This window comes from Anguilla anguilla, chromosome 15 (assembly GCF_013347855.1).
Source record: "Anguilla anguilla isolate fAngAng1 chromosome 15, fAngAng1.pri, whole genome shotgun sequence".
Taxonomy (NCBI): Eukaryota; Metazoa; Chordata; class Actinopteri; order Anguilliformes; family Anguillidae; genus Anguilla; species Anguilla anguilla.
This window is the reverse complement of record NC_049215.1, coordinates 12495367-12518318: the sequence shown is the minus strand read 5'-3', so window position 1 is coordinate 12518318 and position 22952 is coordinate 12495367. Positions and strand designations below refer to the sequence as shown.

Sequence of the window (22952 nt, the reverse complement as noted above, 5' to 3'; positions counted from 1 at the left end):
AATGAAATGAAATGCTGTGTTGCACTGCATCCACACTCACGCATTAATACACAAACACACACGTACCCACACATACATGTACGCACACACACACACACACACACACACACTGTCATCACTGCAATACAGCAGTCCGTATATAAATACTCTGAGTTATTCATTCTCACAGACCAGGGATCTAATTCTCATTGGTGTGACATATTTTTGGAATTTACACAAACGTCTGAATTATACAGGTGATCACAGAATACTTACAGTACAATCTTCCGTGCTGGTAAAGAGACCAGAGCCACTGAGCACTCTCAGTAATTACATCTGAGCATACAGTGTTTCTTTCCTCCTCTTCATTAATGTGTTATGATGGAGATTGCCTGAGCTTTTTATTATATTGGCTTTGAGGCCACCTAATCATTACTGAATGACTGATCCTGATCTTCCTCTGTCAGAGGCTCTTTTGTCTGGAAATGTTATAGATCCAGTCTTTTGGCACGCACACACATGAAAATGCACACATGCACTCTCTGTCTCTCACACACACACACACACACACACACACGTGCCCTCACACTCATTTGAAGAAACCACTTAAAAACGACTAACACACGCAGCACATGCGCCCAACGCGTACAGACACACGCAATCAACACTGATCAGGCGTCTGAATGTTCATCTCCACTGCTCCGCGGATCAATATGGATTTCTTAACTGGGGCTGAAAAATGCAATCCTGCAAAGTGTCTGCGGGCCCAGGAAGTGATTCACTTATGAGCCAGATACAGAACAGAGGACGAGTTTCAGAGAGAGAACAAGATAAATAAAAGAGAAAGAAAGAGAGGGCAAATCTAGTATCATCCAGGTTCAGGCATATTCGGTATGCAGTTATTTCAAATTTGCCAACCTTTTATGCCTTCCCACAACATGACGGAATATAAAGCTCTGCAATAAAGCTGTTTTGAGCTAATCTACCTGAGAGGACGGGGAGGGACTGAAGGTCAGAGAGAAAGGAATTCACTCATTTACTTAGACTGCTGAAAACCTCTGCACGCATTCAGGATCTATGCCTCCAGATCTGCTTCAAAGGTTTTCTAACTAATGAAAAATTTTTGCTCAATATTTTCCTAATGGAATAATGGCAGTGTACCCAGACCTGGAATTTGAACCTACAGTACATGCCCAGCTCCTCAACCACAAACCTCAAAGATAATGTCTGAGGACAACTGGACCTCAAAAGACAGACTTCCATAAGTATTAATAACAAAAACTATGTTTTAAGTGAAATGTTTGCATTTGCCAAAAGCCTCAAAAGACAGGATATTAAATTGATCAGCCCTAACACTAGCATCAGCCTGCTCTCCATCAAGGGGTATCAGCACAGATCACTGACAACCGCTGCAGCCCTGTATAGTTCTACTGTCATTCAACCAATGCGTACTCACCACTGGGCAGATTGCTTAAGATTCAAGCCTTCTCTCAAAGAGCCTAATTCATACTCTTTAAAGGATCAGGCTGGTGGCTGATTATAGCAAAGTGAGGGGAATTAACCAGGGGCCTCAACAGTCTTACGATCAAATTGTATGGTGGCTTGCGTCGTAGCTGTTCAGAAAATCCCCTTTTTAATCTGTCCTTTATCTGTCCTTGACTATCCTGCTTATATATATATCATATACTATAGACTTATAGACGTAAGTTAATTACCTGCTGGTTATATGGAGCACATTTGATAGCTGCCGCAAAGCCCAGAAATGGGCTGTGTTCGTACTTTAAGAATAACATTTAATTGATAATCAATGTTAGGCATGAAGAGTGCAAGAGATGTTCAAATGCAACACTATTTAGAGAGAAATGGCTGTTATCAGCCACATTCACAAGACTGGGTTACTGTAAAGCATGTTCATGTTCAAGTGGATGTCCATTTGACATTTATGTATCACGGGTGCATAAGATGTAGATACTCCACTTTAATCCAAAGTGAGCAACTTTTTTTCAGTCTCAGTTATTTTTAAAAATCATAAGTGCAAACACAACTTGGGAAATGATCTCACGATTATGTTTAAGTTTAGATCCAAGAAAATTTTGATAAATGAGGCCTCAGTGCCTTCTCCAGCACTGGGTCCCACTGTGACTCTCCAAAGACATCTCCAAAGCATCTCCACGTCTTCCAGTGAAAAATTCAGTGAACATACGTACATATATAAATAAACAAGCTGTTTCATCTTCCAAGAGTGCTCATCAAAGTCTGCAACCTGGTATGTGACACACTTTTCTCACACAATCATGCAATGCACAAGGCTCCACTGACATTATACAACCTTTCACAATGCAGCTATCTCAGAAGAACAATTATTGTGCTGGAACAGCTTCGCCCCCATAATTAAATAAATACAAGGACAATACAGTTGATGGCTACAAGCCTGTAAAATGTCTCTGATTCTCCAGAGAAACAACCCACTCCTGCAGATGAAGATGACAGGAGATGCGTAGAAACTACAGATACAGCACACATGAGGAAGAAGTTATAAGATTCTCAATATCGCTTGGCACAGTATTGCCTATCATTACAATTCCTTGTTAGCCTGAACTGGCCTGAGCAGTCATCAAAACCAGCACTCCCGTTTCTCCAAGGAGACGAAGCCAGACAGAAAAAGGTGGAGGAGTGGAGAAAGGGAGGTGGGGGAGTGTCAGATCACTTGGAAACTCCAGCATCTCTCTCGACCCACAACACGACATAATATTCACCAAGTACCCTTTGACACTGCACGCCATGTCCTGCCCTACCAATCACTCACATACACACGCCCACATGTATGCGTGTCACATGACTAATAACAGACCTAAGCCAACAGGTGAGCAGGGAGGAGAACCAATGGAATTAAATTCTTACCTCCGACTCCCACGAGATCACCGCAATGCAGAGTCTCTCCTGAGGGCTGGATATCGAGCACTTTGACAAAATACAGGAAATGAACTGCATGCAAAGACATAACAGAAAGGATACATTCTCACGCCCCCGGACCGGGAGCCGATGGCCAGTATCTTCTGAACGGGGTCAAACGCCAGAGCAGTGGGCTGGTACGGAAATCCATGGCGAACCGTCTGAAAGAAAGATTACATCGGAAATAACGTCAAGCATTTGAATACTAAATGAATTAGGAGAAGAACGGATTGTGGCAAGGTACACATAGCAGTGCAATAATAAAAAATTGTACATAGAGTACAATACTGTGATGAATGTGTTGTGCTTTCAATCTGAGATCAAATTAAAACTAAGAAATATATAAATGCTAAGGAGAACAGACTGTGCAGTACATCTAGGCATATTATTTATATATTTTTCCAAATTAATCTCCTGAGTTCATTTCATCCTCTGTCATGTTGGTCCTTGAGCACTACAAAGATTTGCCTCTACAATGAGTCCCTGGCAAGCAATTTCATGAATTTTAATTCGTAAAGTCATAAAAAAACCATGTGTCCATTTGAGATTTCCACCTATGCAATCCTGCTCTGTTGGTAGAACTCAGCTTGTTTATCCACTTCAATAACCTTCCTCAAACTCACCAGAAATAACTTCTATCAGAACCAACAGTCAAATGATCAAAACGTCAACACACTCCTAATCCTGCTGGCTGTCTAATGTTAGCAACTGTCTAATGTTATACGGTGCAAACTATACATACAATAGTGCAATGAATACGAAATATGCTTCGTTTTTTAATTTTGGTGTAGTAAAGCATAAAAAGAACCTGCCAGATATCTAAGACCTTGGAACATTTGATGTACATGTTAATTTAGTCCCAGGTTATAATATAGATTAGCAATCATTTTGGCTACAAATAAAAACTGTTGCCTCATGAGAGTCCCATTGTAATTTACTTTAACAAGAATTATGAGATGTTGAAGAGTACTAGAGATTTATATTATTGTTTGATTATTAGCCATCTTAAAACTTTGAATAAAGAGTAGGTTCCAAGGCTAGTATTGGCTTCTGAAGAGAAGAAAAGAATTTCAAGGAGTAGAGACATCTGTGGTCCTATTGCGCATGCAGAGAATTCACAGCCTCTGTTTGTTTGTTATTTTATTCATAATTGTTTCTGTTCATTCATTAATAATTTATGCATGTTTCTGAAATGGATAACAGATAAAAAGTATCGAAATGTCAGGAGAGTTGGCTGTGTTCAATCAACATTTTCCTCGATATTGACCGGCTATTAAATGCTAACAGTATTTGTTTGTTTGACAAGTTAAGTAATCGCCTTGCCAGACTGCCAGAACAAAGAAGTAACACTTGTATTTATTTGTAAGAGGACATTAAGGACAAATGTTGGTTGATGCAAGCCAGAGAGAGAGAGAGAGAGAATGAGAGAGATAGAGAGAGCATCAGTGATTACCCAAAGCAGAAGAAAAGCGAAGCATATTCTGTGTGGATGGGAGAGCGTGTGAGCGTGAGTGGGCAGCATGTCAGACCTGCCTCATGCCATCCCAGTCATTATTCACTCTGCTAATGAATGAAAGGCTCAGCTTATGGGCTTTAATTTCATTTTACCTGCGATTAAAGCCTGACGGCTTTGCCTGCCTCATGTACCTGAGTGATGACATCCACTTTTCATTGGACCAGGAGAGAGATGTGACCTTCGAGGGCCATTTTGAAAATACATGGCCACCGATCGCCAATGGCTGACCCCAGCCACGTCCCAGTGATATTTATTCTACAGCTTTCACACGCCTGGCCCCACCCCAATACATTACAAGGCGTGAACAGCCAGGCTTAACAGAGACAGCAGTATCTCAGCAGAACCAAGGAACTGCAGGACTAGGTTCTTTCAAGGTAAGGGGTTTTCTGTGAGTGAAATTTGCTCCATGTAATTAATGTCTAATTATGACCTCAGAAACACCACAAGTGGTTCCTCTTGGGCTCGGTTCAGGTCAGGTCCTTTAAATTTTGAGCACAAAGCACTGCAAAGCACTGGGCGAACTGGGTGGCAGTTGTAGGCAAGCTAATCTAACTAACCTATGCGAATGACTAAATTGATGGCTAGCAAGTGTCTTTGAATAAAAGTAACCATAAATGTGGTCAAACAGGGCGCTTGTTTTATTTCCAAACAAACAACCAGATTTTCAAAAACACAAGCCAAAAAAACTGCAACCTGTGACTTCCCATTTTTTCAAGCGAATTTTCAAGCATATTATAAGCAGAATTATAGTGATACCCTGCTTAAGTAGGGCTACGGTAGCTGTAAAATCTACATTACGACGTATGGCAGCATGCTACATGAACCTGCCACCATGCACCATCCACTTCTGGTCTACAAAGCCTGTAAAAAGCCTGCAACTGAGTCTCCCATATCTACACAGGCCAGTAAAAAGCCTGCAACAGTCTCCCAGCTCTGCACAGGCCTGTTTAAAGCCTGCAACTGAGTCTCCCATATCTACACAGGCCAGTAAAAAGCCTGCAACAGTCTCCCAGCTCTGCACAGGCCTGTTTAAAGCTAGGAACCAAGTCTCCCAGCTCTTCACAGGCCTGTAAAAAGCCTGCAACTGAGTCTTCTGACACTACAAAGCCTGTAAAAAGCCTGCAACGGAGTCTCCCAGCTCTGTGCAGGCTCATAAAAGCCTGCAGCTAAGCTCCTGGCTCTGCCATGGCCTGTAAAAAGCCTTCAGCTGAAGGCAGAGGCACTCACTCCACACAGAGAAGTGAAACGCTTGAAAAATTAATGTAACGTGCCCACTGTCCCCTTTCAGTATCTGGCTGAGGCATTTACAATTTCTCATTCATATTTCAGCCATTTTATTCATAGATCACATTCTGCTCTCAGCAGCAACGTGTTTATTTTTACTTCAATCATTTTTTCAGCATTTTCCCACCCATGCAAGCTAGGCAGTGCAGTGCTGAACTGCGGCATGCGGTGAGATTTTCACGGGAGCTGAAGCTGATGTGGAGAGCGTGGTACGTGGGCTGCGTGGTATCTGGCTGCTCTCGCGTGTGGGCGTGCGGACGTCAGACAGCTGGTCAGTTTGCTGCAGAGCTGCAGGAAGGGTACTCTCTGTTCCTCTCAGCAGGGCCGCACACACGTATGCGCGAGAGAGAGTAAGAGAGAGAAGAGCCTCACACAGCTGGAGCTGCTGAAACAGACCATTAAACAGGGCCCACACTGGAGAGGAAAACAAAAACAAAACACAACACAACACACGGGCTTCCCTTTTGTGCGCAGACAAAGACGTGACGACCGGCGGGCGAGGGAGGTGCCGTCCCCCCTCCCCACGCCCCCCCCCAACAGGGAGCCGGACCGTCGTGCCCCACAGCCGCCTGTGGCCATGTCGGGCAGCAGTGCAGAGCCAGGCACAGGGAGCCAGAGAAAGAGAGGACTACAGGCTCTCTGGGGCCTTAATGTCTCCCAGGCCTGAGAGCAAATGAAAACTTAATGATGGAGTCACCAGCAAAGTGAATGCACTTATAAATAAATCACACACAGACAGCTCGGGCACAACACGCTTCACAGCAGAGAGAGTAGTTACAAAAAATTTTACTTTGCCGTATAGGAAGATTTTTTTTTTTTCTGTAAGAACGACCACACACCCTACGGTTCTCCAGTACTAGAGATGAGAAAAACTGTATTAGGAGAACAGTGGAGCCAGGGTGTACTCCTGTGAGCCGTGTATTCCACAGTGAAAACGCTGCCCTAGAGCTTGTGGTTCGTTCCACTCGTCCAGGGCTGTTTTTTTACAACCCATTTCCCGTCCCTGCTTTTCCACCCGATCCTATCTGAGCCAAAGACCAGCACGCCCAAGCCGACGGAGCAGAAATTTACCACACGATGATGCCGGGCGGATTTCTAGGGAGCCACCTGAATTTCAGAGCTCAGTTGGCCTGCTGTGTCATGCCACAGATATGTGATTATAAACACTCCCTATGCCACATCAGGTACACAATGACCCTGCAGCAGAAGGATTTTAAGGGTTTTATTCATTTTTTATTCATCTTCATAAATTTCACTGAATATTCCCACACCTCTTAAATATTCTGTGTAACTGGCTCAGTTTGAGAAGCTGTTAAAACAGACTGAACCATATTTGAGGAAGGGTGGGGTCAGATTACAGTCTCACAGTCTCACTGCAGTGTCTCTCTCTCTCTGCCTCTCAGAATGATCACACAGAGCATGCCTATTATAAGAATAACACCTCTAAAATGATCGGCCTTCACATTTTGACAACAACAATCTACAATTCAATAAGTAAAATGTCTCAAAACAAGTATTGTAAGAATATGCAGTGAAATGCCCAGAATACATGGTGTATGACCTTGAGTACAATAATATATATTCATAAGTCACCTGCATGTGAGTCAAACCACAGCAGATCTTTACATAAGTGATGTACATCTTCACACCATCTGCGCGAGACCGCAGGACCACCTGCACCTCAGCTTGTGACTCCAACATTTACAAGGGTTTAATAATGCATGAAGTACTTGCGTGTGTGTGTGTGTGTGTGTGTGTGTGCGCCTGGGCACTGGTGAGGGGGAGACGGCCCACACAGGGCAGGTGAAGCAGAGTGAGCAGGTGTGCATGGAGCGTGTTCAGGCGACGCAGTGCCTGAAGTGAGAGTGTGCAGGTTTTCATTCAAACCAATCCCTTCACCTGCTGATTTCACTAATTAGTTGCCCCCTCTGGCTGAAGGTGTGTTCATTAGTGAAATCAGCAGGTATAGTGGTTAGGCGGAATGAAAACCTGCATACTCTCAGCCCGCCATGGCACACGATTGGGCACCACTGTTCTAAAGAATGTGCACTTCTACACACAGCTATTTTAGGAGAGCACAGCCCATTCAATCTCACAATACACAGACTCTATAACGGCACTCATCTCTTTCAGCCATTAACAATGTCTTTACAACATACTTAAGATTTATCAAAATGTTCATTCATAAACGTGATACAGGATGCAGCCATTTGCAGGGCATTCCTCTGTAAGCTGGTGCAGACTCGTGTGGGACCCGGGGGCAGCCAGTAGAAGGGAGAGCTGACAGAAGAGATTTTGAGCGTGCTCTGACATTGTTTTGAAATGGCGAGAGAGACTGGGGAGCTAAATTCTGAGTAGCCTATAGCAAGTGGGGCTATCTGGGGTCTCTGCAAATTGGAGGGAGAATAACCTCTGCAGCAGAAGGAATTTTCACAGCAAGCTGGATAGACCGGAGGCCTTATCTTGCAGAGCTACAACATATTTAATGGCTTGGTAATTACTTCGCCATCTTAATCAATTTGCTTAAATGTTTTTTCACATGTGTACTATTTAATTGCTAATCACCTCTGTCATATTCCCTCACCAGGACAGAAAGCCATTTTATCTGTATGCTAATAGAGCAGATTTAATGGTGGTTGAACAGTATTATGGGTATTTGTATTAATACTGTTGATATCAAGCTCATCCCAGGCTACTGTAGAAATGCTGTTTTTCATAGTGTCTCATGTATCATTCATTTTCTTTTTACAGGCTATTAGGGGTGTGTGTGCACCAGAGTAAACACTCATACAGGCATAGCCACCCGTAGGTATAGGCACAGAGTGGACACTAATGTTTGTGTGTGTGAGTGCGTGAGCGTGTAGAGCAACACAATAAAACCTATTATGTGTTTATGTGTACAACACACTAAAGACAGCTGTGTGTGTGTACAGGAACACACTAATGTCTGTACTGTATGTACACACACAGAGCCCACTACACACGGTCTGTTTTACTGTAATGCCCGGACCACTGAATAACAATAACTTTATTTGTTTAGCGCACGTGTGTATGCACAGTAAGCATGAATTTGTATGTTTGTGTGTGAACATGTAAGTTGGTATTGCATGTTCTTATGGCTGTCTGTCGTATGTTAGCAGAGGAATGTGCTAATATTATGTATGAGAGAATGTATGTGGGGATGCAGGTTAGATTCCATGCCCACTTCCATGGGCCCAGCCTGTTTCCCTGGAGCCCACCAATATATGACCCCCCCCCACCCACCCACCCACACACGCGCACACACACACACACACGCACCTGGAATTACACAGACATACCTCTTGCACAACTCATCTCTTCAGTCGGCATTTGTCAGTCTCCATAATGAGTTTTAATTCACTAAAAAGGGTATTTCGGCTGAGTCATGGTGACATCTCCTTGGTAAGGACACCACTATCATGTGCATCATGCTACAAGGGCTATGTAGACTAGATTTACTCACAGTATAGTATATTTTTGCCAAAAATATTGAAACTGAGGATTTTACACCCTGCAGGCCCCATAGAAGAGCTTTTATACCCTACAGATCAAACAATTCTACTGCAGTCAGTGACTATTGCACCCTGTAATGGTCAAATGCAGTACTACAGGAGAGCCAGGGACAATTGGACACCCTACAGGTCACACACAGTACTACAGGAGTGCCAGTGACTATTGTACACCCTACAGGTCACACACAGTACTATAGGAGTGCCAGTGACTATTGTACACCCTACAGGTCACACACAGTACTACAGGAGAGCGTTTATGTTTATGCATTGTGAAGGTTAGTGTGTGTGAAAACCAAGTGGACGTCTACACAGAGAAAGGGATTGAGTTTGATTAGATTCAGTCCTCAGACACATTCCTTTAGAGTGTATTACCGGCTAAGTAATGCATAATTCTATGACATAGCTCTTTTAGGACCCCTCCTCTGTACAAACCTCCATCAGCCCAGAACATGTGTTCCTCAAAGAAGATGAGACTGGGGGGATCCTGGATCGTCCTTTACAACTGTCTTACACTCTAATGCATAGCCTACTGATGTATTTTTAAAAAACAGACAAAAGGGTATTTTTATCCATTTTGGTTTCACCATGTGGAAATTATAGCTGATATCAGTTGCAGAATGAATTCTGAAGTGTACAGAAGCATCTTATCTGCTCAGGTTCAGAAAAATGCCTCCAAACTGATTGGATAGCGCTTCATCCTACAGCAAACCAATGATCCCAAACATAGTACTAAATCAACATTAGAGAGTTTTTCAAAGCTAAAGACTGTAAAATTCTTCACTGGCCAAGTAATTCACCTGATATAAATTAAATTGAACATTTTTTTCATACGCTGAAGAGAAAACTTAAAGCCACTAGCCCCCGAAATAAGCAGGAGCAGAAGTTGGCTGCAGTACAGGCCTGGCAGAGCAACACCACATTAGATACTGAACACCTGGTGATGTCTATGGTTCATATGCAATAAAGTATTAAACATGACTAATTTTGTTTACATTTCATTCATATGTCCCTGGGGGGGTATGTATAATGTATAAAAGTGCTGTAATTTCTATATGGCGAAACCAAAATGTAAAGTACCTTTTTATAAAAACTGAGAATCTGAACTTTAACCACATGACAACCACATTGGTTTGATAACAAATCTAAAATTGTAGAGTGCAGTGCCAAATCAAAAATATATACATGTCTTTGTCCCAAACATTATGGAGCTCACTGTACATACACCTAGTCAATAAAGAAGACTCCCAAAAAGCAGACGTTAACAGTAACACTCCAAAAATGCAGTGCTATGACAAAATCAATCATCGGAGACGAGTCTAACAGAACCGGAGTGCAATAAATAATTTATAATGTGTAGAAATGGCAGCACAAAACTGTTTTGGCTTTTCTCAAGGGAGTGCTGGGAGAAAGCTTTGAAAAAGGCTCTGCCAAAACATCAGATTTAGTGCTGGAGTTTTTGAAGTACAAATTATAAATTAAAATAAACACTATAAACAGCTCTATTTTATGCGCGCCCTGGTTTTGTACCCTGTACATGCACGACCAAAATGATAATATACAGAAAAAATGATAACATACAAAACATGTAAAGTGTGTGAAATGCTCCGCCCTCTAGCATCAGTGCTATCATGGTGAGGATCATGGTACCATTGGTGTGTTGAGTTAAACAGGAGTGAATGCAATCATGTAATGGCCTGTTCACCGGGCCTCATAAGTGGCAGAACAACAGTGAAATCAATAAAAGCAGGCCATTCTTAATGGAGCACAGCACAGCACACTGCACCACAAGCATCACAGAGTCACCACCACACTGGGGATCAGAACACACACACACACAAACATACACACACACAAACACACACACACGCACCCACACAAACATACACAAACACACACACACACACACACACAAACATACACAAACACACACACACATACATACACGAACATACACACACGTATACTAACAGATACACACACACACACACGAGCACACACACACCCACATACAAGCATATACACACACAAACACACACACACACACGCAAACGCCCACGCACGCACACACATTTACAATTTAATCATTTAGCTGATGCTTTTAGCCAAAGCAACATACAAAAGTGGCAAGCGGGCATCACAATAGCTAGTTACACGAAACTATGCTCATATAAGAGCCCCCATCATGTTGCATGCCTGAGGTCCTACACACAGAGGCCATAAGGTCCAAGAGTGTAGGTCTGCATGCAACACACAATGAAAGGGTTTCTAAGGCATGACCACAAGTAATGACAGTCAATATATGCTGTTACATGGACTCTGATGTCCTGACAGCATCTATTCTGTCATATAATCTACTGTCTTACAAATTACAGTCTTCAGTTTGACTGCTGCATTATTTAATACTCTGTGCAATAATATGCATTGACATGATATTTGAAGTATGCACCCCGTCCATAAACTTGCTTAAATTGCATGTGTGTGCCTATGTGTGAGCCTGCATGTGTGTGCAAATAAATACAATTTTATTTGCATCCAATGGAATTACACCTGAGACAGCAAAAAGTTAAATATTCAAAATCGAGAATTATGCCCCTCCCTTCCCGGCCGCACACAGATCACGGTTTCATCTCTTCTCTGGTTCCACACCCGGCCAGTGCTGCACCAGTTACTTGGAAGTAAATAGCTGTTTTTTTCGCGTTAATGTCTCACTATACTCCTCTCCCCTCCGCCCTGCTGCAACACTGCCGGCCATTCATTCTGTTTAATAATTCACACTGGATTCAAATAATCGCTCCTCCAACCTGGAATAAACGCTGTAGTCAGCGCCCAGTACATCAGTGCGCAGCAACCGGCTCTGCCGCTGCTAAAAATAACCCCAACGAAAATCACATCAGCCGGATAGCACCGCGGGGCCCTTTGCTTTTTATGTAAGGGAGTAACAACAGTTATGTCATCAATTCCAGACACTATTTCCTTTCTTCCTATGGATATACCAGCTCCATAACAGTGGCTCTGAATCATTTTCACAAATTTGACCAGAACTGAAGGACCCTCGAAGAATTCAGTTGGTAGTTATTGTGCACCAGCATGAAATGACAACAGGATGAGGTCAGCGCTACACAGATCGGTAAGCACCGAAGCCTGTGTGGAATTAATAACCATTGCCAATAGCGTGCGCGGGCTCCGCAGCGAAGTGGATTTCGAAATGAAATCCTAACAACAGCGTCTTCCTGAAGGAAAATTCCTCCATAAATATTTCAACCGATATAGGCCTTATATGAATAAAATCACTTAATCGCTGCCTTTTCTCCGAGCTGGTCACCAAAACAGCACAGATTGGAGACTGGTAATGGCAATTAATTTGAGAGAGATGTGCCTAAATTGCACTTTCCCTGTGTTTAGTGAAATAAGTAGCCCGCAGACTGACGAGACGCAAATCGCGCTTTCAGAGATGTGAATCGTGCGACAAAAAACAGATCGCATCTACAGCAAAACAAATTACTGCCTTGCGCACACCCAAAGTCAAAGGCGTCAGGTCGGATATGTTCGTTCGTGCGCGACGTTGAATTCCGGATTAGGATTCACAGTGTGACACACCAAGCTAAACTTTCAGCGTGTCGCACTTATTCAGCCATACAACACAACACCCTGCGGTAGACTTACACTCGTCACAACAACGTTACGCCCCACTGTGATTTCTTACAACATACAATCTCCTATAGACTATATTAGAACGAAGCGCATCTCCGGCAACCGAACTTCTACAAGCAAGCACTGAAATTAGTCAGACAAAATGAAGTGAAAAAGAACCAAAAGATAGATAAAAATAAAAAAACTCACCTTGCAAATTTGAAAGTTTTCGGATACAAGTGTTTCCTGCACTTCAATTTCTCTGGGAGTGGACGCTGTGGTCGGAGTACTGGCCGCGCTACTGCAAGGCGGTGTACCACCGACATTTACTGGAGAAGAGGTTGTCAGTCCGTCCAAAACCTTCCGGAACTTCTTCATTTTGAAGGAATGTCATACAAATGTCAATTACAAATTCTATCTAAAAATTTTTATCGATCAAACTGAAATAACATTAATAAGAAGGTCGACAAAGTCTAAACTAAAACTTCCGGAAATTCAACGTTAGCTGTGCCTGCAGCCTCGCGCTCCTCTACGCTCCCTTCTGTTCCCAAATAAAATTCATAAAGTCATGGAGTGACTTCATCTTGATTAGATTTTTTGGTCCAAATACGTCCGTATGGTTGTTCTTAAGTGTAACAAATAAAAAGATAATGAAAAATGCGAATGCAGGATCATGGATGTACAAAGTTCAAACTGAACTAGGAAAGTTAATTATTTTTTGCATGATCAAGCACTAACTTAAAATCCCCGAAATCAGCAATACATTTCAAAAATCACAACACAATGGTGAATGGAAATAAGCAAAATAGACGATGATCACTGGGTATATAACCGAAAGTAAACAATGTTCGTAACGTTGCTCATGTAAAACATAAATGCTTCAGCAAAGAAAAGGGGGTCTCGTTCACATGCATTTACACACGCGTGCGCTCACACAAACACTATCACACGCACACACAGGGAAAAAAGAAAAGACTGCAGGTCCAAGAAGCTTGTTTTCACTAGCTTTAAACGGACGACGTCTTTGAATTGGTGCACTGGATTTTAAGTCTTCGCGTCGAGTTGCAGATCCAGCATACAGTAGGCAATACGAGCAATTTGCTTCTCAGGATTTCCTGCAGTGAAGTGCGAGTCGCTGTCCGCGGTACTGAAAACGAACGCCTGTGGACCGCCTCTGGCGACTCCTGCCAACGCCCCGCCCTTTCCGAGCTACGATTGGGTAACGAATAAAGCGACTGTCATTTAGCTCGTAATACAAATAAATACAGTTTGCACTGCTAACAGATATGCGCAACCCAACACGTTCGAATAAAATGCCACATTTTCAGTTATCTTTTTTTCGCATAACATATCACAGCGCTTAAGGTTGACAGACATTTACATTGGCCTATTGTTCTAGACCTGCAGTAAACACGTCTGGATCTTCAGGATAAGACGTTATTCTGATTGGTTGCTTTTAACCTTTCCCAGCTGTTTGTATTCGACAGCTGTGCAATTAATCACCGTCGCATGGATTTCGGATAAAGCAGAGCTTTTCGTGGTTCCGAACGTCCAGGACCTATGGCGACTTATTCGCATGGCTTCAGCTGGAGGGAAACATAATGTATGAGCGCGATTTAAAATATTTTGCGCCTCTCATGGAGCTCCTTAAAAGTAATTTGGACATCCCTTTTACGTAATAAATTATTAAAACGTTTAAAAACAATACTAAATAATTGCATTGTATAAGTACTTACATCATCAACCATCTCTTTTTCCACGCATATGCTTACCCTCAGGCCAGAAGCGACCGTAATAAATTACCACCACCACCCCCACTAACAACAGCAACAACAACAACAACAACAATAATAATAATACTAATAATAATAGTAATAATAATAGTAGTAAGTTATTGTCATTTTAATTGTTATTTAGAGTTGAAATAGTTTTAGTAGCAGTGGTAGTTTTAACTGTTAGTTGATAGTTATACAGGGCTATCATTTATACAGGGCTTTCCATTTAACTGATAGTTATACAGGGTTCTGGTACAACTGTAATAAATTGTTACCTCCCAAACACTTCAGAATTTTAAGACAATCTACTGAGTAGACGAATGGTGGTGGTGGTTGGGGGGGCTGGAGGGAAAAGCAAAATAATCTTCCCCTGCTATCCCCCTGAGTATGCAATCTCAAAGATTACACCTCACCAAGATGGTGGCACAGAGCCTGAGTGGCATGGCGGGCGACAAGCGTAATCTCACAGCTCAAACCTGCCCACAGGGATTAGAACACAAACACATCAGGTGCCCTGGGGAGAACCAAAATGACTGCAGAAGAAAGCCGGTTACAGCACGACACAGTCTCACCAAACCCCCTTCTGTGTGCTCATAAAAAAGACCCTGCGGCGGAACTCTTCGTTTAAATGTTCGTCCCAACAACAACATGATGCTGTCTGCATGTGATCATCTCTGGATTCCGACAACACTGAGACTTTTTTTTAAACCAGAAAAAAACGAAACCAGCACAGAGCTGCACAGAACACAAGAACCAATCAGCGTGGATGTTCACCAAAATAATGTTTCAAAGCTTGACAGTCCAGACAGTTTCACTTGATAAGGGTGAAAAAAAATAATACTTGTCAAGGCTAGACACAACAGAAGACAGTGGAAAAGCAAACAGAGCTTGGTGTTCACTACCTTCAGGTTATATAAATTGTATATTGAATTAGCTTGCACGTTTACAGTATATAAGGCTTTGCTTAGAAGGTTCATGTAATTTGGAATTGGCTCCATGGACCCAGCAGTACATTACTCTCAAACCTACTGCTGCTTGTCGGATGTGTTTTTTTATAATTTTATATATTTTATGATTTTATAGACCAGTGCTGTATTTAACAAGCCTTGAATGCTCTATTGATGCTATTTTGGATAGTGTGTTGACCGCTTTGTTGAAAACTTTTAAGGTGAATGATGCGTTAATATTCTGTTGATGGATGTATTAAATGCAGGGCTGAATGCAGTGTTGGATCATGAGACAGATGATGGACATAGGAAAGTGTTTTCAGTATCTATCACAGAGATCTTTTGGGGGGGGGGGGGGGTTGTCCCAATTTTCCCCAACGTCGTCCCCATCCCGCTAACCTCAAACAACCTCTCTGTTTCTCAGGGAAATGTGAAACCACTCAATATGCACTACTCCCTCTGGGTAATTAATATGCACTGTACGGCTCAGAAGTGATGTCACAGCCACAAGTGTAGAATTCAGTGATGTAAATACGCAGGGTGGCTTCTTGACCTCTGCTTCCTTGTTCCCTTTTGTGCTTGTTTTGTCACATTCATCAGGAATTTGAATCGACTACATATTGTGACCACAGATTTTACAGCTTATAAAGGACTATAGTTTATAATAGACATTATCATTTTAATATGTATACTCTATTTATATCCCATGGGGCTTTTTATTAACTTGACACAACCTATGGGACAGTGTGTGTTTGAAATGGAAAGGTTATGTTTGTCCTCAATATCCCCCTCAGTATTTTCAGAGTTCATAGCATTCTCTCTTTCTGAAATTAGATGAGAAGGTAAACACAGCTGACCCCTCAGGATCAATACAGCCTGATGTTCTGCTTAACAAGTAGGTCTGATGAGACCCTCCGCTCTCATTCAATCCGCCTCATTTCCCATCAACCGCTGCTCTGGTGAATAATCATATCTCCGTTCTTACTCCTCCGAGCTCACCCAGAACTTACAAACACACCCAAAAATAGCAACCAGAACCCCTGATTTACAGCAGGAGGGGTTGCCAGGTGCCTTGTCTCCATAGTGATGAGTGGTCTCCGGTACATAAGGCATGAAGATGGCTCCTGAGCAGGATAAACTGCCATGATAATCACCTTAATCAGGAAGATGATGACATCACTGCCCAGAAGTCGGCCCTGGGCAGCATGTGAACATCTGACCTTTTCAAGGATTACAAGCATCCCATGGATACTGTAAAGACATTTTAAAAGTATTTATTTATTTCCGTTTATTTGGGGGCAGGGGTGATGGTCCCAGATTTGCTGCAGACGCATGCTTTTGCTGAATTGTGCAAGTCACTATGGAACAGGGTAATATTTCTGCTTTTGTCAGAGGAAACTGCTACTCAGAATCAATTGTGCTCTTTGGCAGAATGAGCACCAGAGCGTCACACAGCTGCTAAATTAACGTTAAACGGCGAAGGCTTTGAAGTGCAGAGATGGGAAGCTCTGTGGAAAGTAATGCATTAGTGTGTAAATGAGTCTGTTTTATGAGTCTGTCTCTCAGTATGTGTGTCCTTGCTATTAATCTGTTAACATGCAGCATGGCTCAATAAATCAGGCATGTGGCTGCAATGAGACATCCCCTCCCCCCAATCCACTCTCTGTCACCAATAAGGCCTGAAGGTCACATGAAAGACCTCCTCGAATAATTCCCCTCAAACTCCACCCAGCACGGCGACATTAACATGCCACAGATAAACACTCAACCCAACAGTCAGTTAACATACTACTGACAAACACTCAACCCAGCACGGTGAGATTAACATGCCACAGATAAACACTCCACCCAGCACGGTGAGATTAACATGCCACAGATAAACACTCAACCCAGCAGTGAGATGAGCCACAGATAAGCACTCAACCCAACACAGTGAGTTGACCTATTGCAAATAAATAAGCAACCCAGCAGTGAGGTGAAGATACCACATCACAACCCAACAGAGAGATATGAACATTTGAACCACTAATAAACACTATAAAACACTGATTTAATCCAGGGGAGTCCCATCGAAATCGAGATCTAAAATGTATTTTTCAAGGGAGCGCTAGCCAAGAAATTGCAGCATAAACAGTCACACAATATAAATGAAAGCAAAAGGCTCAATGAATTTACATTCACTAACACTTTACCTGTTGTTCTTATTGTACCCACCATGGCTGCCCACACAATGCACTTATTCAATGCCTTATCACTACTCGAAACAGAGACATAACTGTCACAGAGAGCACCTGGCATCCTGTGAGAAGAACCAATGCTACAGTAACACAGGTTGCTAATAGGCTATAGTAACAGGATCACGATTCTGCAGAAATACAAAAACTAATGCTACAGTAATACAGATTCCCAATGCTAAAGTAAAACAGGAAGCAAATCCTACAGTAACACAGATTCCCAATGCTATAGTAACACAGGAGCTAATGCTATAGTAACACAGATTCCCAATGCTAAAGTTACACAGGAAGCTAATCCTACAGTAACACAGATTCCCAATGCTAAAGTAACACAGGAGCTAGTGTTATAGTGACACAGATTCCCAATGCTAAAGTAACAAAGGAGCTAATGCTACAGTAACACAGGATCTCAATGCCAAAGTAACACAGTAATCTATTAGTAAACTATGGAATGGTCTGCACTTGCAGAGAGTGCCTTTACTGACTGAGCCACTTGGGAGCTCAGGATCTTAGTCTAAATGCACAGAGGTCTGTTTCTGCCATGGATGGCATAACCCTGAGGCTGCTCTTACACCACTATACTTCTTCACATGGCACTCTACAGATAAAGCTGCCTCATGCAGCTCATCTTCTCAAATGCCACGACATTTTGTGATTTTCAGATGCACGGTCCTACAGCTATTCTCTATTGTTTGTTCAGTATGCAATAATGGAGTCAATGAACTCTACAGGACAAAAGCAGCATTCGCTTTCCTACCTGTCTGAAGAGTGAGCAGGACTAGTTGAACCATGATGCTCATAGGCCTACCTCATTAAGAGCCATTTAAACCATCCCACTGTACTAATGTTCCTGTAGAGTGGAGGTAGTGCCTCCTGTTCCATCTCCATCAGATAAGCCAGACTTTGATGAGTCAGATTCCTTTTTATTAAAAAGAAGAATTGAGGGTGGAACTCTGCCTGGTCTGTGAAAGGTAAGGACAGGCCAGGCCGAAGTCAAACACATACTGTAGATATGTCTTTGATGCCTATCAGACCCCATTCTCAGACTATATGCTGTGAAAAAGCAGCATGATTGATGTAGTAATATACATAGAAACAATTTACTGAAGACAAACAGCTCAAATCCAATCAAAAAATGAATTTTGGACATTTGCAATCTGATCGAACGCAATGACATGGCAGTTTCATGGCATGTAGGCCATCATTTGACATCACTAAAAGGGACAGGGATGCACATTCTCCATTATGACATAACCAAAAGGAAGAGACATGCCTATTCTCCACTGTGACATCACTAAAGGGGATTGGCCACTGTGATAGCACCTGTCTGCTTTCTACTCTGCTATAGATTGTTACGGTTTGTAGTCCCAAAACACGGAAGTCAGTTCGTATTTTTGGGCCATGGTTTCACTCACGCAGAATCAGCAGGTCTGAAGATGCACTCACAATGCATGAGACGCAAGGGCAAAGAAATCCATAGGAGGGGTGACAGTGGGGAGGGGAGAGGGGTGACTCTGCAGGCCCAAACGCACGCGTCCAAAAGTGCTGCAGAACAGCGAGTGACTCATCCTGTCACGGCTCTGGTGCAGCGCATGGGCGCGCCCCACAGCCAGGTACGGAATGCTGACTGCGCCGGTGCCAGCCGCGGCGGGCAGCCCCTCAGGGTGCCGCTGAATTAACTGCGCCCGAGGAGGGTGGTGCCCAGTCAGCAGGACTGTGCTTATCTCGCCGCACACCAGCGCCCTCCTCTGGTCAATAAAGTGCTCCAGAGGAGCGGGCGTTCTTGTTTGCTCTCTCCTGAGTTGAAAGAGAATGTCTTTCTGACAAGACAGGCCCAAAAATAAAATTTTACACTCTACATTAAATACTGCAGTTAATGAACTGATGTGGGGGTGAGTTTGTGTGCCTGAGTATAACTGTCTGTGGCTGTCAGCTCTCTCAGTGTTCAAACCCAGAAACGGCCATGCAGAGGAGAACATCTGACATCTGATCTGTCTCCTATGGCAACCATGGGTAACCTATCACCCATAACACCCACATGCGCACACGCCCATGCACACACACACACGTGTGTGATTTTATGAACAGGCCTTTCTCAGATCTATCCCTGACATCACCTGATGATGCAGACTTGCTGTTTTGCAGATGCGCCGTCCTTCGGCTGAAGTTCATTACCGCAGGAAGATGGCCGTTTCATAGACGTGTGTGCTGCAGAGGTGCGTGTTCATTGCAGAGATAGCCCTTTGAGTCCTGCCACCTCAAAGAAGGGGTGTAGTTTTAATTCATCTGAATTTCAGATGTGGAATAAACTGCTCAACCCCATTTAATTAAGGAAGTTAGGCGGGGGTCTGCAATGGGGGAGATATCAGCTTGATTTACATATAAATAGGCTGGTAAAGGCATCCCTGTCATTGATGGTGCTTTTTAACAGAGAGACTGTAGTAATGAATATTCCTCCTATCCCTTACTGATGGGGATTTCATTTCGCTAATGGTTCTAGCTTAACAGCCAGTGCTGGAAATGGCCTCTTCAGAGAGAGGAAATGGAACACTTCAGACGTTTACAGCAAGCCCTTACAGCCTAGACCCTTGTGAATGTGAAAGTACAAAGTCTTGATATGCAGGAAGATTAATTTCGTTTCAACTTCATTACTAAAGATTTTAGTCATTTCCATATACAAATGTTCCATGCTGTGCTCTCAGAAAAGGAAACTAGTGATGTCGATACTCGATTGTGAACGTGTTTTTGATGACGCAGTGTGAGTTATTAAAAGCTGAATTGCCCGGACAGGGGACTCCTCTGTGATTTATGGAAGGTGCATCTAATAGCAAGGATATCACAGAGACTGCGTTACAGGCCATGTCCGCTGTCAAATGAGGAAACAGATTTATGTCCGTTCATTAACCGAGTTGACTTTACGGGCCTCTAACGCGTTTGCAATGAGCGAGCACCTGGGTGCACATTACCAGGGCTGGTGGGCGCGGTATCGTCATGGTTACAATGCTGGATAACTGGGTTTAATGGACACTCATCAACGCCCGTATGGTAGTTGGCCCGGTTGAATCGACAGCCGTTTGGAATAGAAGCGACTCGAGAGGATGTGCTTACTCTGAAGGGAAGCTGCAGAAACTCTGAATGGGGGAAAGCACAGTAAAGAACGATGAAAGAAATTTTTCTTTCATAAATCGAATCAGCACAGACCCAAACACCGGCTAGCAGAATATATTCCAGAGCGCCGGTGAGCTAAATACCTTGAGACAGGTTGGGCTGTCAGGCTGGGTTAAGAGCCGCTGAAGGCCTGCTACTCTGCACCGGCCGGTTGATCACTACAAGATCTTGAGTCATAGAGAGACGAGAGAACATGACGTCTCCTTGCTGGCAACAGAAAGCCTAACAGGAACTCTTAGTTCCAGGGCAGTACTGAAAGCAGTATCCTCTACGGCAGTCTGCCTGCCCCTCCGAGAAACATCTCTGGATGCGGTGCAGTGTCCTAATCCCACGCGTTAGCCGCTGGGACACGCCGCTCACCACTGCCTGGTCTCTCGGGTGCGTAAAGGGACGCGCCCGACAGACAGCTCCCATCCGGGCCCGGCGGAGGACCGCGCCAGCCACAATCGGGGCTGGGGAGTCGCTCAGCTGCGTGCTGATGCCGGCTGTCGGCCCCGGGGAGGACACAGTGCTCAGGGACACAACAGGTTCTCTTCAGGAGCCACGGAACCTGAACACTGAGTCATCCTGCTGCACGGGGACCAGATGAAATGAGGTGATAGAGTGCATACGTATGAGCTCAGAGGCATCGAGCCTCATTATAAATAAGCAGCAAATGTTTATTCAAATAAGCTTCTTTCTTAACACAGCCTTGAGTCCCTTGCATCTGCTGTTGGGCCATAAATTGTGCTGCAGAAAGATCGTTGATATTTCACTCTGAATTTGATGATAAAATATAAACACAGAGCCTCTCAGATTAGCTAATTAACGGCTAGCAAAAACAAATACTAGAGTTGTTAGAAAGATGCTCTCTCTCTCTTTCTCTCTCTTTCTGTATTGCTGGGGGTGATGGTGCATGATAATCTCATCCTACCAGCTGTCATTCTTACCCAAAACATCTTCGAGCTCTATGTACAGTCATGTTATTTTACTGAATAGATCTAGCCAGCTCTGCTTCCACATTCCCTCTCTCATACCCAGGCAGAAGCTTACCATATTTATCAATGTCAGTACTGTACTTTTCAGACAGGCAACATATTTCAGCCTCATATCCACAGAGGGGTACACCTGCTTATCTGTATTATTCTTTAATCTCATTATCCAAACACAAGTATACCTATTTGTATTAACCATTATTTGCATTTGATATCTATACAGATGTAGAGCTTTATCAATCTTCATCTCATCTCAGACAGGAGTGCATCTGTATGGAACTGTACCTCAAAGACAGCAGACTTTAGATCCATTCAACACACTGTGCTTCAATGCCAGGCTTTTTAAAAATCCCCTTATGTGAGTGCTTTATCAGTGTAATACTTTCACCGTCTACAACCCCAGCAGTATGCATTGCCAAATAGCCAACTAATGCTTTTATCTTTCACAAGTGACAATGCATGGCACACCAGAGACTGAAAACCTCTCACATATGGAGTCTCAAAAATAGAAGTGTCTAATAAATAAAAAGGATCAGAATCATAAATAAATCAGGAAGGAACACAAGGCAGCACCAACCCCTGCCTCAACCCTGAGTCCATTAAAATGGGACATGCCAATCTCCTCCACACAGCTGATTTTAACACACTCAAGTTACAGCCAGCTGTGTGACTCTGCAGTTAGTTCTGCCTGTGACATAAGAATGACAAACTGTGAAAAAGCAGTTTCATTTCATCATCATTTCACATTTCATTTGATCACCTGCACTTTTCTTTATGCCATTCTCTCTCCCCTCTCTCTCTCTCAGCATATGACTTCCACTGTCCACAAACTCCAGATAACTTCCAGTCATTGCACTGCCCGCTGAGCCTAACCTATGAGCCGAGCTCCAGAGTGTCAGTCCCTTTAGCGTTCTGCTTGACAGTGGAACCGACGCTGTGCCTGGTGCGGCGTCTACCCTC

General features: G+C 43.3%; 1 protein-coding gene across 10 annotated transcripts in view; it reads right to left on the bottom strand.

Moving 5' to 3' along the window:
• LOC118214040 (syntaxin-binding protein 5-like) overlaps window positions 1-14219 on the bottom strand; it is a 99520-nt gene extending 85301 nt beyond the window's left edge. For 4 of the 10 annotated variants that reach the window (XM_035393445.1, XM_035393451.1, XM_035393446.1 and 1 more), the window contains exons 1-2: window positions 13105-14218; window positions 2995-3092 (exon numbers count right to left, since the gene is read on the bottom strand). In XM_035393445.1, the coding sequence (XP_035249336.1) occupies window positions 2995-3092; window positions 13105-13272 (266 nt within the window). In that variant the 5' untranslated portion in view covers window positions 13273-14218. Of the gene's footprint in view, window positions 1-2994; window positions 3093-13104 lie in introns of all 10 variants that reach the window. The other 6 variants (XM_035393448.1, XM_035393452.1, XM_035393447.1 and 3 more) reach the window with 4 other exon arrangements.
• Window positions 14220-22952: the final 8733 nt, after the last annotated feature.